The 26,676-nt window shown below is 41.7% G+C and overlaps 1 protein-coding gene across 4 annotated transcripts in view; it reads left to right on the forward strand.

Moving 5' to 3' along the window:
* Positions 1 to 26,676, forward strand: part of lima1a (LIM domain and actin binding 1a) — a 143,366-nt gene that overhangs the window by 111,701 nt on the left and 4,989 nt on the right. For 3 of the 4 annotated variants that reach the window (XM_072249104.1, XM_072249105.1, XM_072249102.1), the window contains 6 exons: positions 2,317 to 2,461; positions 12,197 to 12,348; positions 16,942 to 17,034; positions 18,838 to 18,942; positions 21,441 to 21,510; positions 22,531 to 22,622. In XM_072249104.1, the coding sequence (XP_072105205.1) occupies positions 2,317 to 2,461; positions 12,197 to 12,348; positions 16,942 to 17,034; positions 18,838 to 18,942; positions 21,441 to 21,510; positions 22,531 to 22,622 (657 nt within the window). The remainder of the gene's footprint in view (positions 1 to 2,316; positions 2,462 to 12,196; positions 12,349 to 16,941; positions 17,035 to 18,837; positions 18,943 to 21,440; positions 21,511 to 22,530; positions 22,623 to 26,676) is intronic. The other variant, XM_072249103.1, reaches the window with a different exon arrangement.

Consider the following 26,676-nt stretch of genomic DNA (forward strand, 5'->3'; position numbering starts at 1 on the left):
TTCAGGAGGATGGAGAAAAACATTCAAGGGTGTTCTCAAATCTCCTTGAGATAATGTAACACCCTCATTGACTTGTGGGAATCCCTGGTCTAAGAGTGGTGAAAATGGAGGACTGCCATCTGGAAAAGCACTGAGAACCTCTTGTCTCTGTGATGGAAGAATGTGAAGGCCTAGTAAAAAGGAACATTAATTTCAAATGACATATCCACCCAACCTGTCAACCACCATCTGCCCTCCTGTGGCGAAGTCTGCAATCTCATATAATTCTCTACAGCCACCTCAACCCACAGAAATGAGGTGGAAACAAATTATTGTAGTCCACAAGGGAGTGCCTGAGGAGGCGGAAATCAAGTGACTAGACTTTAAAAGTACTGTTTTGACTGTGAAACACATTGAGAATATCCTGAATTTAAAGGTGCGAAAATAAATTGCACATTTGCTTTCAAATGCATTCAGAATAGTATTTCAATTTACCGAAGACTAATCCAGGAGAAATCTGTTCTGTCACTGTTAATGCAGATGACAATGAACTGACTGGGCTCACTTTCCTGGAGACAAAAGCAACATAGTCAACATGTCCTAAGTGACTTCCACACAAAATCCTGTGCAAGTCCAGATGGCTCAACAAGGTAACAGCAGAAAGGGTCCAAGTTCAATCAGTTTCAGTGACCTTTAGTGAGAAAAGAACAATTAAAAAGTCCACTTCTAATCATCCTTTAACCCTACAGCGAAGTCCACGTGTGCAGATAATGTTTCACCTTAGTTGTAATGCTTATTGCTGTTGAATCCCCTGCCCATGTTTGGGGTGGGGAATGACTCTTGGATTTATTTGTTTGACAGCTTGGGTTCAATCTCCTGCATTTCCACATCTGTGACTGTGAATTTTGGGGCGTCACAGTAGCATAGCGGTTAGTGCAACACTATTACAGCTCATGGCGTCAGAGATTGGAGCTCATTTCCAGCACAGTCTAAAGAGTTTGTACGTTTTCCCAGTTGTTGCATGTATTTCCTCTGTGCACTCCGGTTTCCTCCTACATTCCAAAGGCATAGGTGAATTGGTCATTGTAAATTGTCATGTGATTCAGCTGGGGTTAAATAGGTGGGTTGCTGGGCGGTGCCACTCAGTGCGACAGAAGGGCCTGTTCCTCACTGTGCTTCTTAAATATATAAAATACATGAATTCATAGCGGGCCATTCAGCTCCTCGAGACTCCTTGATTATTTATTTAATAAAGTGTGTGTGACCCACTGACAACCTCCATGTCATAACCTTTCACCCCTTTTCAAGAATCTTATCTACTGCTGGTTTAAAGATATTCAAAGCTCCTCCTCCTGCTGTTCTCAGAGAAAGACTTGCCACACTCTGAAAGGAAAATTATTTTGAGGGTGGGATTAATTGGATAACTTGGCCAAAGACCTGGCCAAGTACATAAACCCTCATTTCTGCAGTGATTCTACTCACTGGAATTTTGCTATACTGTCAGAAATACTTTGTGAAAGTTGATGGAAGAACTTTTTTTGCATATATGTAAACGAAATGAGTACAACTGTACCATATTGATGTACAGAATGTGTTTTTGAACCTGAACAACTGAAGCAATTCTCACTACTGTCTGCCCTGAAATTACTAAAGATGTTGCATGTAACGGTATAACTTGGGTAAGTATCAGGTTGATTTTTTTTCAGTTTAGTTCGTCATCCAAATGTGCGCACCAGGTACTGCTTTTTAAATGAATGCTTCAGGCGACATGTAGGTAATTCAATTACCAGCGGCATATGGAGTTGCAAGTGATCGTAGGTACTCGACAATTTTTTTCACCATCTGGAAATGGGATTAGAGGGGCCCCTATGATCACTGCAGATGGGGTCACTCTTGTCCGTAAATGCTACAAGGCTTTTGAACTTTTGTTAATCCAGATGGCTGTGCAATGCTGTCGTTAACAGCATGCAAGTTTATTAAGACTCGTGTGATGCAATCATATGGGTCTGAACCCGGGCAGATGGGCCTCCTCAGCGTTCGCTTCATTGTCTGAGTTTCTTTATGCTTGGCGCTAATTGCATCTGCTAGTTCTTTTCAGGCAGGCAACATGCTAATTGGCAACTGTTTCAGAAGGCAGACGAAGATGATTTGATTAAAGAAGTGATTTGCGTTTCCTTCAATAGATAATGTGATGTGCAAGTTGTTTTCAGCTGCAATTGATAGCCAAAACATGCGCTCTGTTCTTAAACTAATGAGATATAAAGAGTAAATGAGAATCATCCTTAAGTGCTTCCTCCCAGTTCAGAATCCAGTGTGCTGAGTTTTTTTGTTCTCAAGCAGGCTGCCCGAGATCGGCACCTCAAGTCTGACGTTTCCAAGAAGTGGTTAGACAGGACTGCAGAAGGCAGCTGTCTGATTGAAGGCGTGGTGGAGAACAAAGCAAAGGACGGGAGCGCAAGTGGCTTTAAATCAGATGATTTTGGTAAGAATTTTTTTTTTATATCGTGGCGGGATGGAAAATGGGTTATAGTTGGGTTGTAGCCTTGTCTTTGTTGTGTTCACTAAATCATTCTATTATTTGTAGAAGGCGCTGTTATCTTGAATTTTGGAAAGTACCACGCCACTGAGGAGGCATTAGTAGCACAGGGCTTTTTAAATTGTGAATGAAAGTAGTGCTTGTAGTAAAATGTGTCGTCAGACTTGGACAGTGCAAATTTAGCAAGTGTGTATTTTTTAATGTACTGATCTGCTGAACGTCTGAAAACTGCCATTTAATGTTACATTTCTAGCGCGGCCACTGAGCTTAAAACGAATCAGTGATAACGGCACACTCCTGCTCTAGAAAGTGGCCTGGTTCCATTTGCCGAATTGTTTCCACAGCCGCTTGAAGCATTTTCGCCTCTTGGCCTCATGACCAGCTGTTTCAAGTTTTGTACTGCAATTGGAATGAAACCAGCTCTTTTCTGTTTAGAAATGCCTGCTGTCCTGGTGGCAGGCAAAGTACCTTGTTTACATTGCCAATTAACTCAGATTTTCTAAGTGTTCAGTGCAAAGTATGCATAATTCTCCTGTGTCCTCTTAAAAACTGGTCTTGTTGCCAAAAGTGACTTGCTGCATGAAAAGGGGAATTTGAAGAAATAAACCCAGTGTCTTCTGAGTAGCATGTTACTGTAGCCTTAAATCTTCTTACTAATCATTACATTAGCATTTCAATGCTGTGTGTGCGTTAGCATTGGATCATCTATTGCTTGGATTATAGCAGAGTGTAGTGTTGCGTCACATTGTTTAGTGATGCCAGCTAACAAAAAGATGCTTTTTGGAGAGACAAAAGGCAACTCTTGACTAACTGCTCAGAATGCAGTAGGTAACCACTTGCTGTTAGATAACTGCAAAATCCAAGATTGCCAAGTATTTTTCAAATCTTATTAGTAATTGCTTGCTAATCACAAGACTGCATCTGGTTCGCTGTCATATTGTTAGATATTAAGTGTTTTGGAAAAGAAATGTCCTGGACTGTTGGTGATGGTGAGATTTAACAGAGGCATTGGACTTGAACACTGAGGAATCCTTGGGAAAATGATTGTTTTTAAAAAAAAAAAAATATTTTTAATGAATGTACTTGCACATTATATTGCTGTGGACATGGTGAGCTTTCAGTGGGTTAATCCATTTTGGAATAAACACTACTGCTTAAGTGATGTCTTCTAAATTAGGCTTGGAACAGTGCTGGTGGTCACTTTAAGTATAACTGAAGTAGCCACTAATTTTTTCACTTCCTGGAGTGCAGTACTGGTTCTGTATTGTTCATGAGGTTTGATTTTCAAATTTATTCAAATATTCCACCAGTCTCTCCCTCCCCCTCTCACCTCCCAATAGGTAATGCATTAATGTCACATCTCAGTCTTGGGGTAGTTCACCTCTGGGTGACTCAACAGCAACTCACTTGCAAAGTTCTTTTTCAAAGGGAATATGAAGCATTCTTATGTCTGAATTTCCAGAGTGTTTTAATACAGATCATAGAATCTGGACACTTCTTCCCTTTCCTCACACCCCCATTTGGCTTTGTTATAAATTGGAATACCTTGTTAATTTTTAATATTACTGTGTAACCAGCTGAATATTCCCAGCTGAATTGCTGCTTGTTCTTTTGAAGTCTGATACTTGCCTTGCAGTTGTGTTATATTCTTTATACTAAACTGTATCTTCAGAGCTCTAAGGTCGCAGTGAACCAACATTCTTTGGATTGAAAAGTGGGTAACACACACAAAGTGCTGAAGGAACCCTGCAGGTCAGGCAGCATCTATAGAAATGAATAGATAGTTGATATTTCAGGCCGGTGCCACATTCAGGACTGAAAAGGAAGGGAGAAGGCACTAGAATAAAAAGGTGGGGGAGGAGAAGGAGGCTAGCTGGAAGGTGATGGGTGAAGCCAGGTGGGTGGGAAATGTCAAGGGCTAGAGAAGAAGGCACCTGATAGGAGATGAGAGCGGACCATAGGAGAAAAGGAAATATGGGGGAGGGGGATTTGTTTACCGGAAGGAGAAATTGTAAATCTCATGGTCTTTTATGCCCCTAACAATCTGTTAACTACCTGAATGTGATCTGAATACCAAGCAAGGATATTTTTCAACTACATTGATACAGGCTCTGCATTATAGCATATCTTCACTGGCCTGGATGGGTGGTGAAGGAGGGGTGGGAAATGGGGCAATGGTGAGAAAGCACGGAAGATTTGGGGGGGGGGGGGGGAGAGAAGAGAATTGCCGCCTTAAACTCATGAGAGAGCATAGGCCATCAACTTTTTGCTGTTGATGTTTCTGGAGCAGGCAATTCCTTTATGAGGTCGAGTTGCTAGCCCGACGCTCAACCCAGTACGGATGGAAAGCATGCCAGGGGAGCCAGCTGGACTCGAACTCGAGCCTTTGCTCTGAAGTCCGGCGCTGATGCCACTACGCCACCAGCTAGCACAGAAGATTTAGTTCTTGCTCAAAAAGGGCAAAATGGGTTAGGATTTAATTATGGATCTCTTCAGGCCTAGAAGGTGGAGGCCCCCAACCAGGGATGACCATAAAAATGGAGATAGAGGGAACAGTAAGCTAGCAGTTGAGACAAATGCATGCCGACTCCTGCCAGTGGAGCAGTGAGCAAACAGTTTTTGTGTAAACAACTCAGTCTCATTAGTGTTTCTGCCCATAAGCTATGATCCTTTTCACTCCCTGCCTCCTTGCCACTTTCCCTCTGGGCTGCCTATGTTCATTCATCCATCACCGTGGCTCCCATATGCACTTTGCTTGGCACCTTCCCAAAACAGATGGAACATCTGTTCATCCAGCTGTTCACACACATTGTCAGGGGCTTCCTACTAATATTGAGTGAGAGACCATTTGTTTGCGTGCTCTAATTTCTTATGGAGTTTTTGCTTGGAATAAGAGGGTCCATTTTGCAACAGACAGAAAATAATGCTGGCCTTGGGGTGGATGGGGGAAAAAAAAACTGTGTCCCATCTCCAGTAATACCAGTACATTGGAAACAAAGACATAATCGATGAAAATAAGCCTGAATCTCAGCCATAGACTAGTTCTGGGATTCTGATGATGCCTCACTGAAGGTGCTTAAAGCCCCAGCTCTCTGCAGCTCCCCCCCCACCCCCCCAGTATTAGTGCTTCAGCCTGCTGTTCAATATTCTGCTCGTATGAAAAATAGTTCATTGCTTCCTTAAAAATGAAGTACATCCACTTCCTCAGCAAGCTTTCTCGTATCCAGCACTCTAGGATATTTGAATCCATGAGTCCTTCCTGTATCTACCCAATTCTTTTGAGGATCTTGAATATCAATATTTACCTTGCTCTTTCAGTCTCATGTTGAATTGTAACCAGCATCTCCAGTTTGAATGCCCAATCCCCTTCAAACCTTTTGCACTTTGTACCCCTCTCCAAGGCAAAGATGGTTTCCCTCAGCGTCCTAGGACACTCACTCAAGCGGGTGTTCCTGTGCTTTGTTAGAATGTATTCCTCTCTTAGGATCTGTGCTGTTCAAGTTGTACTACTGGTTTTCAAGCGCTCCAGCTACACTGTCTGTCATTCCCTTTGTTTTAGTACAGTCACCCTTTTCTTTCCCCTTTCTCCTGTTTTATGATCTAGCATTTCTCCAAGTGAAGTCATTTCTTGTGTGTGAATCAAAGGCTGTGGTTAAAGTTTTATGAATGTAATAATTTTCTGCATTTAAAAGGATCTTGCATGATCTACCTGCAAAAAGTGTAAACTGCTTTTTCATTTGATTTGTAATTAAAAGATTTAATTACCAATTAATGGCCAATCATAGGTCTCAAATTAGCCTTCTATCCCTTTTATAACTTGGGAACACATTTTCCTTTTGGTAATTTGTTGCCCTTGATTCCCATCAATATATTGAATGTTTTGGTTTTGCTACCTACTCTAAATCAATGGTGTTTTGGCCTGTCCCCTGAAACTCTCACAGATTTTTATAGATGCACTGTAGAAAGCATTCTTCTAGGGTGCATCACAACCTGGGATGGAAGTTGTCCCGTCCAAGACCGGAAGAAGCTGCAGAAGATAGTGAACATGGCACAGCACATCACACAAACCAATCTTCTGTACTTGGATTCACTTTACACCGCACGCTGTCAGAGCAGTGCTGCCAGGATAATCAAGGACACGACCCACCCAGCCAACACACTTTTCGTCCCTCTTCCCTCCGGGAGAAGGCTCAGGAGCTCGAAGACTCATACGGCCAGATTTGGGAACAGCTTCTTTCCAACTGTGATAAGACTGCTGAACGGATCCTGACTCGGATCTAGGTCGTACCCTCCAAATATCCGGACCTGCCTCTCGTTTTTTTTTTTTTTTTTTGCACTACCTTACTTTCCATTTTTCTATTTTCTATTTAAGATTTATAATTTAAATTTTTAATATTTACTATTGATTTGTAATCCAGGGAGCGGGAAGCGCAGAATCAAATATCGCTGTGATGATTGTATGTTCCAGTATCAATTGTTTGGCGACAATAAGGTATAAAGTATAATCTGCAACTTTAATTTTTGCAAGAAAAAAAAACTTACCATTTGTCAACATGAAGCCCTTAACTCCAGGTGGAGTCATCGGGACGCCATCATGATGGCGTTTTTTTTAAGCAGGCTTTCTTATTTTTATGAGACTAAGTTGCTAGCTCAACGCTCAACCCAACACGGATGGAAAGTGTGCAAGGGAGCCGGCTGGGTTCGAACTCTGGAGTCTTCGTCCGAAGTCCGGCGCTGATGCCCCGTGCCACCAGCCGGCAATTTGTCAACATGCCGACATATTTTTGGGCTTTGCGTTATGACCATCTTTCTTTGCAACCAGGTACCATGGTTCAGAGCTGGCTGACAGTTTTGGCAGTCCAGTTCTAATTTGGCAAAACTGTCAGTTGTAGCATTTAAAGCAGACCACATAAGTGTGAGCGCTTTTTTTTTGAGTTGTGTGGAATTCTACATGCCTTTTTTAAACTTTTCTCAAAAAAAACCCTCACCTTTCTGGGATTGGCCAGGGCAAGCATCAGCAGAGATGAGGGGAAGTGGAATTCTACATGCCTTTCCTCAAAAAAAAAAAAAAAAAAAAAAAAAAAAAAACCCTCACCTTTCTGGGATTGGCCAGGGCAAGCATCAGCAGAGATGAGGGGAAGTGGAATTCTACATGCCTTTCCTCAAAAAAAAAAAAAAAAAAAAACCCTCACCTTTCTGGGATTGGCCAGGGCAAGCATCAGCAGAGATGAGGGGAACTATGGGGAATGGAACCTATTGCAATCTGGTCTCTTGCCCCTAAAGGCAAGGAAGTATTTCACTGTATCCTGCAGTATTTCAAGGATACAGTGCTCAATTTCATCAAGATCTCGAAGAACTGATGTGAACACTCTTGCAGAATTTGTCACTGCAGAGGAGAGGTCATGTTCTGTTGATGTGTTCCTAGCATTAGAGCACATTGGTAGTTTGTTTTTTTTAAACTGTTACCAAATCTGACATTGTAGAGCACATTAAGGAAGGGTCTTATTGTATAGCAGATGCTGGGTATCTTTTGGCTGTGGTGGCAAAGCTGTTTGTAAGCTTTCGTTTTGTGACTATTGTTGTAGCTTCTTTGTTAGGGTAAATGCTGTAAAGGGGTTCCATTGTAGCACCATGGCAAGGGTGGGACGTGGGCCCAATTTATTATTCACATCAAATCTGAGCTCTGATTGGGGCAATTGACAGGATTACTCCAAGATGAGCTGGCAGAGTTGATGGGCTAAATGTCAGTGGTCTGTGCTGTGGAAATTCTTTTGTGTGCTGCAGTCTTGAAGGATTGAAGGAAACCGAAGCTCTTACTTACTGTCATTGTTTTAAAAATAAAATCCAATTTGAAGGGCACTGCTGGAGCCCATGGGGACCCAATGATATGAGAGAGAGTTCTAAATTATACATGGATTGTTGATACCTTGATGGATAGACTAAGTTGCATGTCTCCTTCAGTGATGACTAGCAGTCTATCTATGTGGTGATGTTACACTGCTGACAACACTTCTTACTCTATCCAGATAAGGTAGCAGTTTCACATTCCACCTTATTGGGAAAAGCTTGATCTTTCTTTAAAATGAGATTAAATATTTGGGTGTGGTCTAAGTGGGATTTTTGTATAGCAGCCTCATGGCCAAAAGGATTATAACATGAATCCAGTCCAGAAATGTGCTGATGTATCCTGGGGGAGCATAGCCTCTTATAGCTTGTTTCCCGTGGTCATATATTATGTAGCTATTTTATATCTACACAGCATTGGCATCCTGCTGTCAACTTAATGGCAAAGATGCTAAATCTCTCCAGATCTATTTAATAGTGATCTGTACACATACAGTAAAAGATAAGAGATTGATGTGGTGGATCAGAGTAAAATTGCAAAATGAGTCTTTGCCCAAGTCAAGGGGTGGGGGTGATGTGGAGTTCAAGGGGGTGATTAGCAGAGTAAGTGCCAGCATGATTACTAGCAAGTGGCTGTGAATGAGGAGGGTTGAGGAGAGTTGCTCTGCTTGGCATTTCAGGGGTGTGTTACATTACAGCTGGGGTGAAAAAGTGAGCTGCAGAACCTGTCCACTGATAGTTAACCTGGCAGTCTTGTAGAATCTTGTATAATAGGATGGTCTGAGAGTTCTGTGTCTACTCTGCTGTCTATGGATTGTGTCTACCTAGTTTTAGTTTTTGTTTTTCTTTTTACTGTTTTTTGGGCAGTATTTTGGGGCACACTCTGATTTCTCTTGCATCACCAAACACCATAACTTGTGATGTGGTGTGTTACTGGATCACAGCCTGTCACTCTGCAGCACCCCCTTCAGTCTCTGGAATATCAGGGTGACTCTCACACCAGAGCTGGGGAATTTTGATTTGGTTCATGTCACCAAACTACCAGTTTGTAGTACAAAACCCTTCATTCTTCTTCACTAATGCTCAAATCCAGCATCCTAGCTAATCGCAGATACATAATTTTTGAAATGGTCTGCTAAGATGTTCAGTTCAAGCAGCAATTAAAAATGGGCAATGAAACAGTAGTCTTGCCAAGAGCACTCGTATTCCAGAAATGAATTAAAAGTAATACACAGTATAGTTTAGAACAAGTGACTTAAAATAGCAACTCCTGAATAAGAACGTCTGCTATGTGCCATGATTTAATCTATTCTGTCCTGTGTTATATGGTTCTTTGGCGGTATGCAAATATTAATTCACAAAGGATGGTACTCTCCTATTCTCTGGACATGTCAGTATATTAGTGACAGGTCAGAATCCCTGAAGCAGAAGTCAAATGTGTTTAGTCATTCTATGGTTGATTTAAGATGAGAGACATCACTGTGCTGTGAACTGAAACACACCTTCAAAATGTTACAAAGGTTGGCACAAGGACAGGGTGTCCAATCACTTGCACTGTATAATCTGACCCATACTCAACCAATCACTGTTGGCTTAAAAAATCCTTGAACTTCACTCCACCACTACAGCTGCTTTGCTCCAATTGTTGAGGACTGCTGGAATTTCCTTGTGTTCGCAAACAAAAGGTCCCGGCCTTCAAATTTCCTGGGCCCTGAAGCTGCTTCTTGATTTACACAAAGTTCACTTGAGGAACTTGCTTTTCTCAATCACACTGTCATTAAGAACTGTGGTCCAGGTTCAGGAAGTTCTTGAACCAAAAATGATTTAAGATCTTATTTGAATTCTGAAGCGATTTATTGCTCAAGGTTATGTACTGCTTTACTAATTTTATCCAACATTCTGTATGTTTTTTTTTTGCACAAATAATATACAACTTGCCCTGAAATCAGGGTTATTGTTTTTTTTTCAATTTTATCAAATCCCATGGTCAGAAGTACACTGTAGTTTTATTCTATCGTGCTCAGCTTAACACAGAACGAAGTAAGTGGAATGCATTGCAGAGATGCAATGTATGTGTGCAATTAAATTTGCACTTGTGCTAAATAGTTTGCCCTATGGGGCATGGGTGAGTTATTACTTATTGGTGTCCCATCTCTACCCTGCAAACTCCACTCCATCTTTTGGCAGTGTGAGACCACACTAATCTGTTTGGTAACAGGGCTGAGCTTCCTACATCATATTTAGCATTCCCCAACAAATGCTGTCACCACACTGTCTGCCTATAGTCCTTTCTTGCTTCCACTGAAATTGCTGACATCTCTAAGCCACCTTCCAACTTACATTCTGTACATCAATTGCTGGTATTACCCCTTTTTTCCTTCAAATGTGTTGCCCTCCTTCTAGCTTACAGATCCACGGAAGATTAATTACATTTGACTGGTTGTCTTCATTGCTGCCCTAGCCTTCTGCCCCATCGGCCCTTGACTTTTCTAACTGCTCACCCACTGGTATCCAGCTCTTCAACTCTTTATATCCTGCTTCCCTGCCCCCTTCCTTGCTTCCCTCTTTAAAACAAAAACCCAGATTACTTAAGTCTTCTGCTTGGTATTTCTTTTTCATTCTTCCAAAGCTCTTTACTGTTTATAAAGATGAGCTTTATTTGTCACAGGCACATCAAAACATGCAGTGAAATGCATTGTTTGTATCAGCGACCAACACAATCCAAGATTGTGCAGAGGGCAGCCCACAAGTGTTGAATTGCTCCAGCACTACATGGGCATGCCCACAATTTACTAACTGTGGCCCATACATCTTTGGAATGCAGGAGGAAATGAGAACACCCAGTGGAAACCCACACGTTCACATGGAGAAGGTACAAACTCCTCGTAGACAGTGGCAGCAATTGAACCCCAATCTTATAGCTGGCACTGTAAAATGTGACATAATTGCTATGCTAAGATGCCTCATAAATTCAAATTCTTTTGTTCCTTGCACAAACATCGCCTCAGTAAACATGCCTTCTGGAAAATGATCTTATGACCAGAAATCTGCTCCCAGTTTCTCTATTCAATGATGTCCTAAAGTAGGGAGTGGCAGCCTAACAACCTTTGAAACTCCACCCCTCCCAACCAAGGTACCTCTGCTCTGGCTGGCCCTTTCTCTTGTTCCTAGTTGTCCTATAAGTTTGTAGGCTTGGGGGGAAAAGAACTTTGTTTAGTAATATTGCATTGGTGGCAGGTAAACTGTTTCTAACAAACATGGCACAAAATGCTTGGGCTCCCTGTTTTTCTTTTTTTTGTTTTGGACCATGTGAGTAGATCTTTGAGACAGCAGTACTTTCAAATGTGCTTTCTGTTTTTCAGCTCCTTTCAATGTTGACTGTACAGATCATGAGTATCTGAGATATGTATATTGCTCTTCAGGATTAGTATACAATGGGTCTTGTTTATGTGAGTGTGCCTATTAACATTTTGCTGGCAGCATGGAGATTTTGGGAGCTAATGCTGGTTCTATACCTTTCTGGCTGAAGGTAATAAAAATTTGGCCAATTGAGAGGAAAAAAGAAAATGTAAATGACCATGTAACAAGTGTATACTGATTTTGTTGCTAGTCACAAAGTCAGACATGGTCTGTAATCATTGCCAGATGGGTAAACCAGTTCTCCCTTCATGATTGATAGTGTGGTTGTAATCTGGGATGTTGGGGGAGGGGGGAATAAGAGAACTGCATGTCACCTTAAATGGCAGTCTTATTGTATTTTATTGTACAGTGTTGCTTGCTTTGATCTGGAGATGCATTCATTAATGTTGAATTTGGCTCTGTTTGCACTTCATGCAGACCATACCTCGCCTGGAACAAGCCCTGATAAAACTGAATCTAAGGTTGGTACGGAGTTGACAGACATGCAGGAACAGTCGGCAGTGAAAGACAGAATGGCATTGTACCAGGCTACTGCATCACAGAAGGAGACCAGCCTCCAATCTCCTACAGTAAACACCTTTTTGAATACATTTCCATCTGCAGCACAGTTGACAGTAATGCACCATTGAGAAATGTTACTAAGGACTACTAGTATAACCTTGCTCTTGCTGTAAAGTTGAGACATGCACAAAGATGTTCTAATTAAGCCGATTATGCTTTTGCTAAAGACAACACCTGCACTTGAAATATGAAGCCTGCTAACCAGGCACACTTTTTTTGCATGCATCACTTTTCCATCTCCTCTACCCTATCCTTTCACCTTTAGCTTGAATGACCTGTAGGCTTGGCACCTTGAAGACCAGAACCTTGGTTCTACAGCAGCTTTGTATCTGCATCATGTGTTTTCCTTATTGAGTCTGTAACAGACCTGTCAATGTGCCATCAAAGGGCCACTACACATTTGTCTGAGGTGGCACAAAAATACCCTGGTGGCTTTATCTTCCAGCTGTCCCAAGTAATTTGTGACCAGTCAAGCACAGTCGCTATTTTGCAAGCAAATGCAGCAGTCAATTTGCGCATGGCAGGTTCCCACAAACTTGGAGATAAATTGCCAATTGATTGGTTTGTTAGATGAACGTTGGCTAAGGCAGGCAACTGTGTGCTGCTTTGAGCAGTGACATTTGATCTTTCACGGGGATATACTGTAAGGCTTTGTTTTAAGGTCTCCAACCACACTTCCAACAATGCGTTATTTCCTACGCTTAACAAAGATATCACCAAATGTGTAGTATGAGCCTGTTACTTTGAACTCTGCAGTGAGTTGTGCCAGCTAGGCTGAGCTGCCGCTGCTGGATAATGTGGCTACACCGTAACTAACTAGGCCACGATATCGGTACCTTCAAGCATTTTCCCTGTAAAGCAAATTGGCGCAAATTGTTCTTGCTGTGCTACAGCATTGTACTCCATGAACTTAGTGACACCTGCGCACACTGGTAAGTACATGCAGGAGTTTTCTCCTATGCCATTGTCCTGCAGCAAAAAAAACTCCCTACTTTTTGCAAATTTCCCTCACTACCCATCACTATTGGACCAGCATTTGTTTACCTTGCTTTGCAACTATAATGTGCTGAAAGCTCCTTGTTTGTGTCTCCTCAGATGAAGGTCCACAGCCTTTCGCTGGCAGTCATTTGTGTTGTTTTGATATAGTAGCATAATAGTCAAGGTACTGGACCAGAGGCAATTACTGATTCAGCTATACAAGTTCAAATCCCATCGTAACAGCTGGGGAATTTAAATTCAATAATTTAATCTTAAATAAGATGTTGATATCAGGAAAGGATTTTTTTGAGATTCCAGAGCCATGATAACATACTTGTCTCCTAATTACCCTCTGAAACACCAAGCAATTTATGGGACAAGTGGTGATAAACAGTAAATGTTGGCCTTGCCAGTCATGTGCATTCCTTGAGCAAGGAAACCTGGGGGAGTTGGTGCCAACTGGTGCACAACTGGTGTACTCATTCTGGTTGTTTGACTATTGTTGCCAGTTACCCCAAATTCCTAATGCACAAAGGTGCATTTGCCCTTTTTCATCTAAGTGCAGTGTGTATGTATCTGATCTGACAGCATCCGGTAAGGGAAATAGTGAAGATTTTGGGTTGATAGAACCATAGAAACTACAGCACAGAAACAGGCCCTTTGGCCCTTCTTGGCAGTGCCAAACCATTTTCTGCCTAGTCCCACTGACCTGCACACGGACCATATCCCTCCATACACCTCCCATCCATGTACCTGTCCAATTTATTCTTAAATGTTAAAAAAGAACCCACATTTACCACCTCGTCTGGTAGCTCATTCCATACTCCCACCACTCTCTGTGTGAAGAAGCCCCCCCCCTAATGTTCCCTTTAAACTTTTCCCCCCTCACCCTTAACCCATGTCCTCTGGTTTTTTTCTCCCCTAGCCTCAGGGGAAAAAGCCTGCTTGCATTCACTCTATCTATACCCATCATAATTTTATATACCTCTATTAAATCTCCCCTCATTCTTCTACGCTCCAGGGAATAAAGTCCCAACCTATTCAACCTTTCTCTGTAACTGAGTTTCTCAAGTCCCGGCAACATCCTTGTAAACCTTCTCTACACTCTTTCAACCTTATTTATATCCTTCCTGTAATTTGGTGACCAAAACTGAACACAATACTCCAGATTCGGCCTCACCAATGCCTTATACAACCTCATCATAACATTCCAGCTCTTATACTCAATACTTTGATTAATAAAGGCCAATGTACCAAAAGTTCTCTTTACGACCCTACCTACCTGTGACACCACTTTTAGGGAATTTTGTATCTGTATTCCCAGATCCCTCTGTTCCACTGCACTCCTCAGTGCCTTACCATTAACCCTGTATGTTCTACGTTGGTTTGTCCTTCCAATGTGCAATACCTCACACTTGTCAGTGTTAAACTCCATCTGCCATTTTTCAGCCCATTTTTCCAGCTGGTCCAATTCCCTCTGCAGGCTCTGAAAACCTTCCTCACTGTCTACTACACCTCCAATCTTTGTATCATCAGCAAACTTGCTGATCCAATTTACCACATTATCATCCAGATCATTGATATAGATGACAAATAACAATGGACCCAGCACTGATCCCTGTGGCACACCACTAGTCACAGGTCTCCACTCAGAGAAGCAATTCTCTACCACCACTCTCTGGCTTCTTCCATCGAGCCAATGTCTAATCCAATTTACCACCTCTCCATGTATACCTAGCGACTGAATTTTCCTAACTAACCTCCCATGCGGGACCTTCTGCATCTTTAGTTATGCTTGGACAATACTGAGCAAATTGTTTCTGGTTTTTTAAGCCTGCCTTCGTCAAGGTGTTGTCCCATTTCTGGTGAAAGATTCATACTTTTTGCTCTCTCAGGTTGTTGATTGCTTTCCATGTTGCTTTTAGTGTTTATATTAATTTTCACCACTTATAAATCGTGTCCCCTATCCTGTTCTGCACCCCTCTACCTTCCAACAACTTGCTCTGTACTTGGGCATCTTAAGGTGAATCCTCCTGATTTTCCTGTTGCTCACTTTGGTTTTTGGTTATAAATTATTAATTTGATTTAGTGGCTTGCTGCTAAATAGGGTCATCTTGGGCAGTTCTTCGGGATCAAAGGGGACTTCTACTCTAGTTTTTGTAATCTGCACATTCCCCCACAGTAGGAGTGGCAGGTGGTTGTTGGGATGGGTGGATAACTAGTTTAGGTGATGGCGTGTCCCTACTTGCAAAGGGCTGCTGTGCTCTCCTGGTAGGGTCTTTGTACCACTAATGTAATTGTTTGACTGATTCACCAAGCTTGAAGCCACAGTGTGGGTGTCTGCCAGATTGTTAACACTTTGAGGATGCCTGTAATCCAGGAGTGGTTCTTGCAGTTCCTCTCCCAGGTCCCTTTAGCACCTCTCATTCTCATCTCACTGCGCTTGAACTAAGTTTGTATTCAACATTGATAAACTTGTCTCATTTCAATGAATGAAATGCATGGCCTGTGCATTGACAGCAGTAAACACTAGAATATTTCCCCTGAGCTATCCACTTCAGCCTTTTTAATTCAGTTCAATGCTGATTCCCACATCTTCATGCTTCAGACTTCCAGTTATAGCCTTGGATAATTCATTATCTTTGAACTGTGTGGAGTGCATATTAATAGCTTAATGATTTGATGAGTTATGTTTTGAGTTGAATATTCTGAAGGTGGATGCTGCACACCATGACAATATTTTCCTTGTTTGGTTATTACTATTTTAGAGGAGGTGAGGGGTAATGTATACCTTAAAATGTGAGACTGGCTGGAAAATAGAGGCTTGGTTTGTATATTTTTCACATCTTTATGGAGTTATAAATGGGATGAAAGTATCATTGCAGTATAGCCAAACAAAGCAGGCAGTTTATGCATGGCATAATCCCAGAAACAACAATGAGATGACCTTGTTGTGGGATGACTGGCCAGGACTCCAGGAATACTCTGTTCTTAAGATAGTACTATCAAGCAGCTGCTGTCCAAAGATGAATTGTATTTTAATGGTGCATGCTTGTACAAAAAGCAATTCTGCATCTTTAGTTATGCTTGGACAATACTGAGCAAATTGTTTCTGGTTTTTTAAGCCTGCCTTCGTCAAGGTGTTGTCAGGGTGATGGCTGTCATCTGGTAGATGGTTGCTCTTACTGCTCGGATGGAGATTGTGGATTCAAAACGCGTCACAGAAATTTGAGCAGACGATGCAGTAGTGAGGGAGTGCTGTGTTGTCAGAGGTGCTGCTTACCTGCCTACCAGATGAATGTAAAAGAGCCCACAGTGCAAGAGATCCCTGGTGTCCTGGCCAGCATCCATCCCTTAATCGGCATCATTAACAATAATCTCATTGCCGTTTGTGGGAGCTTGCTGTGCGCAAATGGCTGCTGCTTTTCCCTTAATTGGAGCAATAACTACTAAGTTCCTCTTTTTGGCTGCAAAATGCTGTGGGACACCCCCCCCCCCCCCCCCCCTGTGGCTGTGAAAAGCACTATAGAAATGATGTTTGTTGACTTGCTCAATCCATTTGGTGTTTGGTGAACAGAGCAGGATTGCTTCTGAATCTAACTGTTGTCTTGGAAAATGCCTAGGCTTTGGAAGAACATGTGGTACCAGGGGAAGACATGGACACCAAGGAGCTGTGGAACACCAGAGAGTTATCTAATCCAAAGAGGCTGTCACAGGTAAAAGGGACCTTCGTTTACTTGCTGTTTCTACTCTTCTGTTGATACGTGGGTCAAATTATCATTCCAAGGTTGTATTATAGACCTTTGATATTCCCACTTTGCAAATGTTCTCTTTTTCTACTGCAAGAACTTGATGGTGAGAGTTAGCTTGTTCAGATGCCATTACTGTTTTTGTGATCAAAAAGCAATGAAAATATCTGCATCCCTGAAATGTAGAAAATGTTGGAAACACTCGGCAGTCCATGCAGTGTATCTGGTGAGGGAATCTGTTAACACTCCAGTTCTCTTCACCAGAACTAGGAAAGGGAAGAAGATGTGGATGTCCTCTTGCTGTCCCCTTTCTGAGAGAAGGTCATCGACCTGAAACACAAACTCTTGTTTCTTACTCTGTAATTCTGTGGTGGCACTTGCCACCATCTTTCTGGAGGCTAGGTGGTCAATCTGTACAGCAGTTGGACAACTTTGCTTGAATATGATCTCACCATAGGAGACTACAGCTCAACTAAACGGTGGAGAGGTGGTGAGTCAAAACGGTGATGATTGACCACCCCTCCCCTGAGCAGATTCACTAAAAACAAATTCCAGCACTTGAGTTTTCCTGAGATTTTCCTGCCTCCTTTCTCCAAATTTCACACTAGTATATTTTTAACTTTAATCCTGTGAATTTGTTTTTCAATGTAAAGTATTGGGGGAGATGTTTCCAGCTACTCTGCTGCTATTGAGTTTTTTTTTGCTGTAAGTGTCGGTGAAGGAGCAGAATTTGGGGTTTTTAATGCAGTTGATGATTGCACAAAAGGGATAGTCACTAGTTAGAATCTAAGTATTTACATGAGGTGAGAATGTTGTTTTGATAGAATACTGACGCACAGGAGAAAGGTGTTAGTGTGTCCGAGCTTGACCTCCAATCCTCCACCTCCACACAAAGCGAGCTTCCCTTCAGCTGGGCCAGCTTGGAAAATCAGACTGCAGGTTTTTCTGCCTGCTTATAGCTGGTAATGTCTAACCTTTCGACTGTTGCCACCAACATGTAAATGGGGCTTGGGCTGTATGCCATCAGCAGGTAGGCAGAGGGTCTGCCCTACCCTCAATTGGCTGCACTGCACATGGTTGAAACTGTCCTGAGAAATGGTGTTAAATCGCAGCTCTGATTCTGCCAGAAAATGTGTCATAGGCTATAAAGGGCTTTGGGAGAAATGCCACAAGAACGCAAATCCTCTATGCATGATATGACATGAATAACAATGTATGTAAAATTCATAGCAACGCAAATCTATTATTTCACCATCTTTGTCCTCCCCTTCCCTTCATTTTCCACTTGACAGCAACAAAAACACAACCGGATCAAAAAAGCAGAGTAAAAGGACCCAGGGGACCGGGATATAAACTGAAGATGTTGTAACTTGGTCATGTAGTTAGTCATACAGTACAAAAACAGACCTTCAGCCCATCACATCCATGCTGATGTTTTGTCTATCTTCCCTATTCTCATTTACTAGCAAGTGTCTTTATGACTTGGTCTGCTTGGTCCTGATCTGAGTTTTGAATTGAAGCATTGTAGTAGAGTGCAGGCTCCATCTCCCCTTGTACATCCCCTTTGGTCCCTAATGACTGTGCATTGTTGGCACTTCATTTGCCTACATTACCTTCGTACAAGTAATTACTTGGTTTATTTTGATTGTAATTTTAATTTAAAACACCTAATAATTAAGCTGACTTGCAAATAAAGGCAGCTAGTGTTTGCAAAGCTATTGTAATGGTCTTTTGAATCTCTGAATGTTTGTGTGGCTTTATTTATTGTAGCCTGACAGTGACCTTGAAATACATGCAAGCAATGAGAATGAACAAAAAGAAAATGTGCCACCAGAACCTTTGACCAATACCACCTCCAATGCGGAGTTGCAGAAGGTACGTGAATGGACTTCAGCACTTTAGCAGGAATGGTTGTACAGGATTGATCACAGTAGAACTGATAATGCTGTGGCTTGGTTGTTTGCACCTGAACTGTAGCTGCATTGTTCCAAGAATACACCAACTTAGTTTTAGCTCAGTGCCTGGACTGAGAATGTTTGAAGGTTTGCCTTCCTCACGAATCTTGGGGAGCAAAGTCCTGCTTTACTTTTCTAAAATTACCCTTGACCTCTTTTTCTGATGTGATCAGGTTCAACATTAGCCAGTGTAAGGGTTGAAGCTTTGACGAGCTTCTATAGATGCACAGTGGAGAGAATCTTAAATCTACTTTGAACTTGAACTAAACCTACGACCTATTGCTGTCATCTACCACTTGTATGTTCATAAGGTGCCTGCACTTGGCTCAGTTGCTTGAAGGCCATCTCCAGGTTAACATGGGTTTTGTAACAATCACACATTATAGTAACCATATCTCTGCAATATTCTAATGAATGGCATCAGAAGCATACACGACTGGTAAGAAAAAAAACAATTACTAAAGTGGAGAGGGAGGAGACTAGTTCTGTCATTCATACACAGGTATGTAGGTACATTGGACTTTGAGTTTAATGTTACAGGAGCTTAGTTGTATATAGGTGTGCCAGAAGTTGAGTCCTTATAAGCCAAAAGTGACCTAAATATTGGAATGCATTGCAGAATTCAGTGGATCAAACTCCATATGCTTTATAGCTGTGAATTAGTGCCCTCTCCTGGTCAGCCTGCACTCTGCGATCTTTGTGAAGTCAAGTTTATTGCCATTTAACTGTGTGTGTGTGTGTGTGTGTATATGCAGCAGGGAGTTCAGAAGCCAAATGGCCTGGGGGAAGGAACCATTTCTCATCCTGACCGTTCTTGTTTTTATGCATCGTAGTCTGCCTGATGGTAAAAGTCAGAGGATGCTGGGTGGGCGAGATCCTTAATAATACTAAGGGCCCTGCATATCAGTTATGGTAATCAGTTTCTAGCCACACCATTTTTTGTACTGTTGTTAATATCGTGGAGTGGTCAGCAGATACTAAAATTTGCAGTTTATTTGGAATTCATGATGCTGTTTGTAGCTCTTGATGTAGAATTTGATTTTTGTGTGATTTCTCACATGACTACACTAATTAACTGTTTAACTTTTAAGACCCTGGAGAACTTTGAAAGTAACTGAGTGGGATCAGAGGGTTTATGTCAGGCTTTGTAATGTCTGTTAAGTTTTTAGTGAAACTGCTTTTCCAAATAACTATTCTAAAGTTGGGCATTGTAAGTTGAAGATCACTGTGACCCACTGGTTTCACATCTCTGACCAGTCTCTGCAATGCCTGGCCACTCTGGTTTCATGCACAACTTAATTTAAAAATAGAACCTGTTAATGAATTTCAGCTTGCAGAATGATCTCAGTGTGCCAATATTTAACTAGCTTTCCATTCTTGTCAGGTTTTTAATGCCAATCACTTTTTTTCTAAATGCTTATTGCTTGGTGATCAGAGGATGAATGGTGGGGTAGGGCAAGGGTAGGTGGTTGAATCAAGGTGTCTGTTGACCCAGCAAGGTGTGAGAACACCGACCAGGTTGGAAAGCAGCAGGATTGGACTACAATAGCTGAGATGTCTTTCTCAAATTGTGTAGATCTGTGAGTTTTTGGAATTCTTCCCGAAAGGTTCAGTTGCTGAGGGTATTGAAGATAGAGATGAATAGATGTTCACACAGTGGGAATTGGACATGGGGTTAGTACAGGAGAGTGAGATAGTAGATCAGCCGTGAGTGGGGGAGCAGGTATGAGGGGTGAATGCCCTTCTACACTTCTGTTTTAAGCATAAGATTTGTGAGCGAATGTTAGATATTTCATTATTGATTGATTAATGGATCAGAGCATTACGAGCCAAGCCAATGTTTATTGTACATCCCTGCTTGCCCATAAAGCATTGATCTGACACCTTGGCTGCAGTCTGCTTACCTGAGGGTACTGTTGGAATGGTGCGTGACACGGAGGAGAGCTTGGTGCTTTCCCATGTACCTACTGCTCATTTATGCAGTGGCACTATGGGCTTGGCAGGTGTGGTAAGTGACTGTGCTGCATTTTGTAAATGACGTGCTGCAGGCACTGAACAGGAAACAAATGTTTCAGGCTGTGGATGAGCTTCCAGTTAAATCAGCTGCTTTGAGTGAGGCCAACTGCTCATGATTCATAAATGTAGGTGTGATTATCTCTCCCTACCTCCACTATCTTTGCAGTAATTAAGGACTGATGTTAGAGTGCTAGAGCATAATTTTTTTTTAAAGTAGGCTATTCATCCCTTCAAGGTTGCTTCTCAAATCATACACAAAGGTTAAACCTCAATAGACAAAACAATGAAAGTATTGTTACTTTGAAAATTTGCTTAGAGAAGATCTTTCTATCATTGTTTCATGTTTCCTTCCATTAAACTGTTGAAAAATGCAGCTTTATAATTTTCTTTGTTTTGTCTCAGGGGTCTGTGATTGAAAGCACTTCCAGTTCTTGGAAAAGTTCTATTTCTGAAAGACAACTTGATACCCAAGGTGAGGCACACTATGCTTGCACTCTGCCTGCGTATTTCTTCCCTTTACCAGAGCTACCTTTACATGTTGTTCAGACATGGCTTGGCAGCCTTTCTAACTCTTGAATTTTTGCCGAGTCTTCCCTGGGGGAATGACATGCTTGCTCTCCAAATATTGGAGATCAGTGGGCCAAATGGAGCTTGGCTGAGGTCAGGGAGCTAATCCTTGTTGGGCCATTAGCAGTTTGGCTCCTGGGGTGTGCCGAGTGACATCTGTCTCTCCTCTTAAGTCATTGGGCTCTGTAGACTCTGAGTGCACAGAAGTTCCACTGTATTACATTAGAGAATCTGCCTCTCATCCTACAGCAGGCAGAAATTGCAGCCACCTCATTCAAACCCTAGCCTCTTGGGGCTGAGGTGGAAAAGGCTAGAATATTTATTTATTTTTTCTTTTTATTATATGAATGTTTTAAATTATATTTCAGTGATTTAATGTGTTTCTTTAAATATTTTATTTTCTTCTTGAAGAAATCTTGATGTGGTTTTGGGCACCATCAATCTGCTGGAGGAACTAGAGTTCCTGATGCAATGTCGGACTGACCATTGCTGAAAATGCTACCTGATCTGAGTTTCTCCAGAAAACTTTGCTCCAGATTCCAGCATCCACAGTCTCAGATTATAAAACCATTTTTAAAAAAATGATTTATTTATTTATTTATTTATTTTTTTTACACAAGCCTCCAGCTCCAGCTTTGCCTTGTGTCAAAGGCTGTTTGGAGTATTTTGGTGTTAGAGCCTCAGCTGCATACTTGCTTGGTTGTGGGAGGTGGGTCTCGCTTGACTCTGCCTGGTGTTTTGTATGGAGGTGCATCTGTGCAACCACTTCCAGCCAGTAGGTGACCTACGGGAGGTTTTGATGTCATGTTTGCAGTTCAAATAAAATACAAAACATCGCTCCTCTGTGTTTGCATAAACAGCTAACAGTCTCTGTGGTTCAAATTCATGCTTTTAATGTTTTATTAAATGTCGAATGTTAATACAGAAAATGAAGGGATGCCAAAGCTTTCAGCTGATGGGATCAAGGCACAAAGACCAACCATGGAAATACAAAACATTCCAGCCAAATCTGTTAAGGTAGGCATCCTCTAGAGGGTCAGCTTGTTAAATAATTCACATTCAACTTCACAAAGCTGGCAAGTGGCACAAAAAATATTTTTCCTCTTTATTAGTCTTGCTTATTTCCCTGCTAAGAGTCCGTGTCCACACTGCACCAGTGTTACTCCCACATCTCCACAGGTGGCCCTTTGTTCCATGTGAGTCTAGTTGTCAAGGGACAACCATGGGCAGTGAGGATTGAGGAACGAAGGGAAAAGAAACTATTGAACTTAGCTTTACAAAATGGGTATGATCTAGAATGGGAACTCTGCTGCCTCTTGGACAGGGGTTCCCAACCTTTTTTGCACTGTGGAGCAGTTTAATATTGACAATATTCTTGTGGACCAGCCGACCGGGGTGGGGGGGGGGGGGGGGGTGTTCAAGTAGGGTTAAACTCACCTCAACATGTCTTTTACAGTTAGGGTTGCCAACTTTCTCACTCCCAAATAAGGGACAAAAGTAGCAGTCAAATAGGGGACACTTGTGTTTACCCCAAGAAAGACTACCATGACCATGAAGCCTTGCGCAGGCACCTGTGTGCGCATGCATGAGTGACGTGCGCATGCACTTACGTGCTGCTTTTTTTTTTTTTTACACAAATTGGTTTTGGCTTGATCTTCCTGACTATACTGTACATACATCTACATTATATAGGTTGTGTATTTATCATAACATTCCTGCTTTTACTATATGTTAGTGTTATTTTAGGTTTTATGTGTTATTTAGTATGATTTGGTAGGTTATTTTTTGTCTGGGAACGCTCAAATTTTTTCCATATAAGTTAATGGTAATTGCTTCTTCGCTTCACGCCACTTCGGCACGAAAGGTTTCATAGGAACACTCTACCTTAACGGGGGAAATATGGGACAAGGGCAGTCCCGTATGGGACAAACCAATTTAGCCCAATATATGGGATGTCCCGGCAAATACGGGACAGTTGGCAACCTTATGTTCAAGTTCAACAGTGCGTGACAGGGAACGAGGAAAGGGGCTGTTGACTCATATTGTTTCCTCACGGCCTGGTAGCACATGCTTTGCAGCCCGGTGGTTGGGGACCGCTGCTCTAGAATACTTACTCCCATCTCATGGGTAGCTGAAATACAAATCCCATTTCCAGAAAAGTTGGGATATTTTCCAAAATGCAATAAAAAGAAAAATCTGTGATATGTTAATTCATGTGAACCTTTATTTGACTGACAAAAGTACAAAGAAAAGATTTTCAATAGTTTCACTGACCATCTTAATTGTATTTTGTAAACCTACATAAATTTAGAAATTGATGGCTGCAACACACTCAACAAAAGTTGGGACAGAGTTAAAATAAGATTGAAAAGTGCACAGAATATTCAAGTAACACCGGTTTGGAAGACTCCACATTAAGCAGGCTAATTGGTAGCAGGTGAGGTATCATGACTGGGTATAAAAGTAGCGTCCATCAAAGGCTCAGTCTTTGCAAGCAAAGATGGGCATGGCTCACCCATTTGTGCCAAAATTTGTGAGAGAATTGTTAGTCAGTTCAAAAGGAACATTTCTCAACGCAAGATTGCAGAGAATTTAGGTCTTTCAACATCTACTGTACATAATATTGTGAAAAGATTCAGAGAATTCAGAGACATCTCAGTGCGTAAAGGGCAAGGTCGGAAACCACTGTTGAATGCGCGTGATCTTCGAGCCCTCAGGCGGCACTGCCTAAGAAACCGTCATGCTACTGTGACAATTATAGCCACCTGGGCTTGGGAGTACTTCGGAAAACCATTGTCACTCAACACAGTCCGTCGCCGCATCCAGAAATGCAACTTGAAACTGTATTACGCAAGGAGGAAGCCATACATCAACTCTATGCAGAAATGCTGGCGAGTTCTCTGGGCCCGAGCTCATCTCAGATGGACCGAAAGACTGTGGAGCCGTGTGCTGTGGTCAGATGAGTCCACATTTCAGCTAGTTTTCGGAAAAAACGGGCGTCGAGTTCTCCGTGCCAAAGATGAAAACGACCATCCAGATTGTTATCAGTGAAAGGTGCAAAAGCCAGCATCAGTGATGGTATGGGGGGTGCATTAGTGCCCACGGCATGGGTGAGTTGCACGTATGTGAAAGTACTGTTGACTCTGAGGCGTATATTAGGATTTTAGAGAGACATATGTTGCCATCAAGGTGACGTCTCGTCCTGGGACGTCCATGCTTATTTCAGCAGGACAATGCCAGACCACATTCTGCACGGGCTACAACGGCGTGACTTTGTAGACACAGAGTGCGTGTGCTTGACTGGCCTGCTGCCAGTCCAAATCTATCTCCTATTGAAAATATATGGCACATCATGAAGGGGAGAATCAGACAACGGAGACCACGGACTGTTGAGCAGCTGAAATCTTATATCAAGCCAGAATGGACAAAATTTCCAATTGCAAATCTACTACAATTAGTATCCTCAGTTCCAAAACGATTAAAAAGTGTTATTAAAAGGAAAGGTGATATAACACAATAGTAAACATGCCTCTGTCCCAACTTTTGTGTGTTGTAGCCATCAGATTCTAAATTTGTGTATGTTTACAAAATACAATTAAGTTGGTCAATAAAACTATTGAAAATCTTTTCTTTGTACTTTTGTCAGTTAAATAAAGGTTCACGTGAATTAACATATCACGGATTTTTGTTTTTATTGCATTTTGGAAAACATCCCAACGTTTCTGGAAATGGGGTTTGTAATTTGTAGCACCCAGATTAGCTAGTTTGGAAGAGAAACGAGATCAAATCTGGTATGTTCCTAGCCTTGATCAGTTTTGTGCTGCTCCTGTTTATCTATAGTTATGGAGTCTGGTGCCTGCGAGCTTGCTGTGTTTATACTAACAGATCCATTATCTTGGTGCCAGACCTTTTGAGTCTCCAAGTTTGTCAGTGGGATAAGGAGATGAGCTCCTAGCAATTTAAATAGTCTGACTCCTGGACATGGCTTCCTCAGCATCCAAGGAGTCCCAGCATGAAGCATCTTTCATCGAAGTTGTGTGCTGCCTCTCAGGCGCTGGGTGCTATGGTTACAAGATATGATGAGCTTACCACCACATCTGTCACCTTGTTGATCTGAATGGAGGTGGAATTAACTCTTCCCTAGAGAAGGTCCAACCAGAGAATGGCTATCTATTAGTGGTCTTGTTATTCAGTCCTCTAAAGTAGGCTAATTTCTGAAAGGAGAATTTCAGCAACAGAATAAATACCTGGCTCTCCTGATATTGAAAATACTCAGTATATTGCTAGCTCTTCATATATAAAATGTTTAGAATCAAAGTTTTTTTGGAGCGATTACAGTTGAAAGTTTGATTTTGAACAGTTAAGATGAGAGCTGAGTGTGAAGAATTGTTTAGTGTCTCTTCATTATTGAATCAGTGCATTTATAAACTTTGTAACCTTTTAACTTCCTTTTACTGTTGATTATATTGCTGCTTAATCTTATTTCTTTGCCTATTTTTCAGCTTCTACTTGTTCCTGAAGTATCCCTTTTCTCTCTCTGCATTCCTCTCTCTCCGATATGAGGTTCTGTTTGCTCTTTATAAAGAGACTTGACATTTTTAAAGCTTTAACAAAAATTGCTTGATCTAAGTTAATGTCTGAGCAATATGCTGCTCTTGTCCTGCTTTGGTTAATCACATATTTTAACCAAAACTCTGCTTGAAATGCATGGGTGTGTTGCTATTGGGAAGGGAGAGGAGGATTGTAGTCTTGGTTTAAATTTGTGTTGAGGTTTAAAATGCATGGGGTGTGAAACTACTGTTGGCATTATTATTTATGACATAAGCAACTTGGTGTCAAGAGTATAACGGTGCTGCCATCCAAAGGTTAGGGGTCTTGAGTACAGCATCAGTTTTTTTTAAAGTTTTCCATAGCAGCCCCCACCCTTATATAAAAAAAATCAACAACATAGGACACCATGTGTAAGCTGTGATGTAAACTTGATAGTCTTTAAAATTGAATTTAAACCAACATTTGGTCTAAGTGAGCTTTTTTTAAACCCAACAATATTCTGAAATCGTGTCACTCTCTC

Source organism: Mobula birostris, chromosome X (assembly GCF_030028105.1).
Source record: "Mobula birostris isolate sMobBir1 chromosome X, sMobBir1.hap1, whole genome shotgun sequence".
NCBI lineage: Eukaryota > Metazoa > Chordata > Chondrichthyes > Myliobatiformes > Myliobatidae > Mobula > Mobula birostris.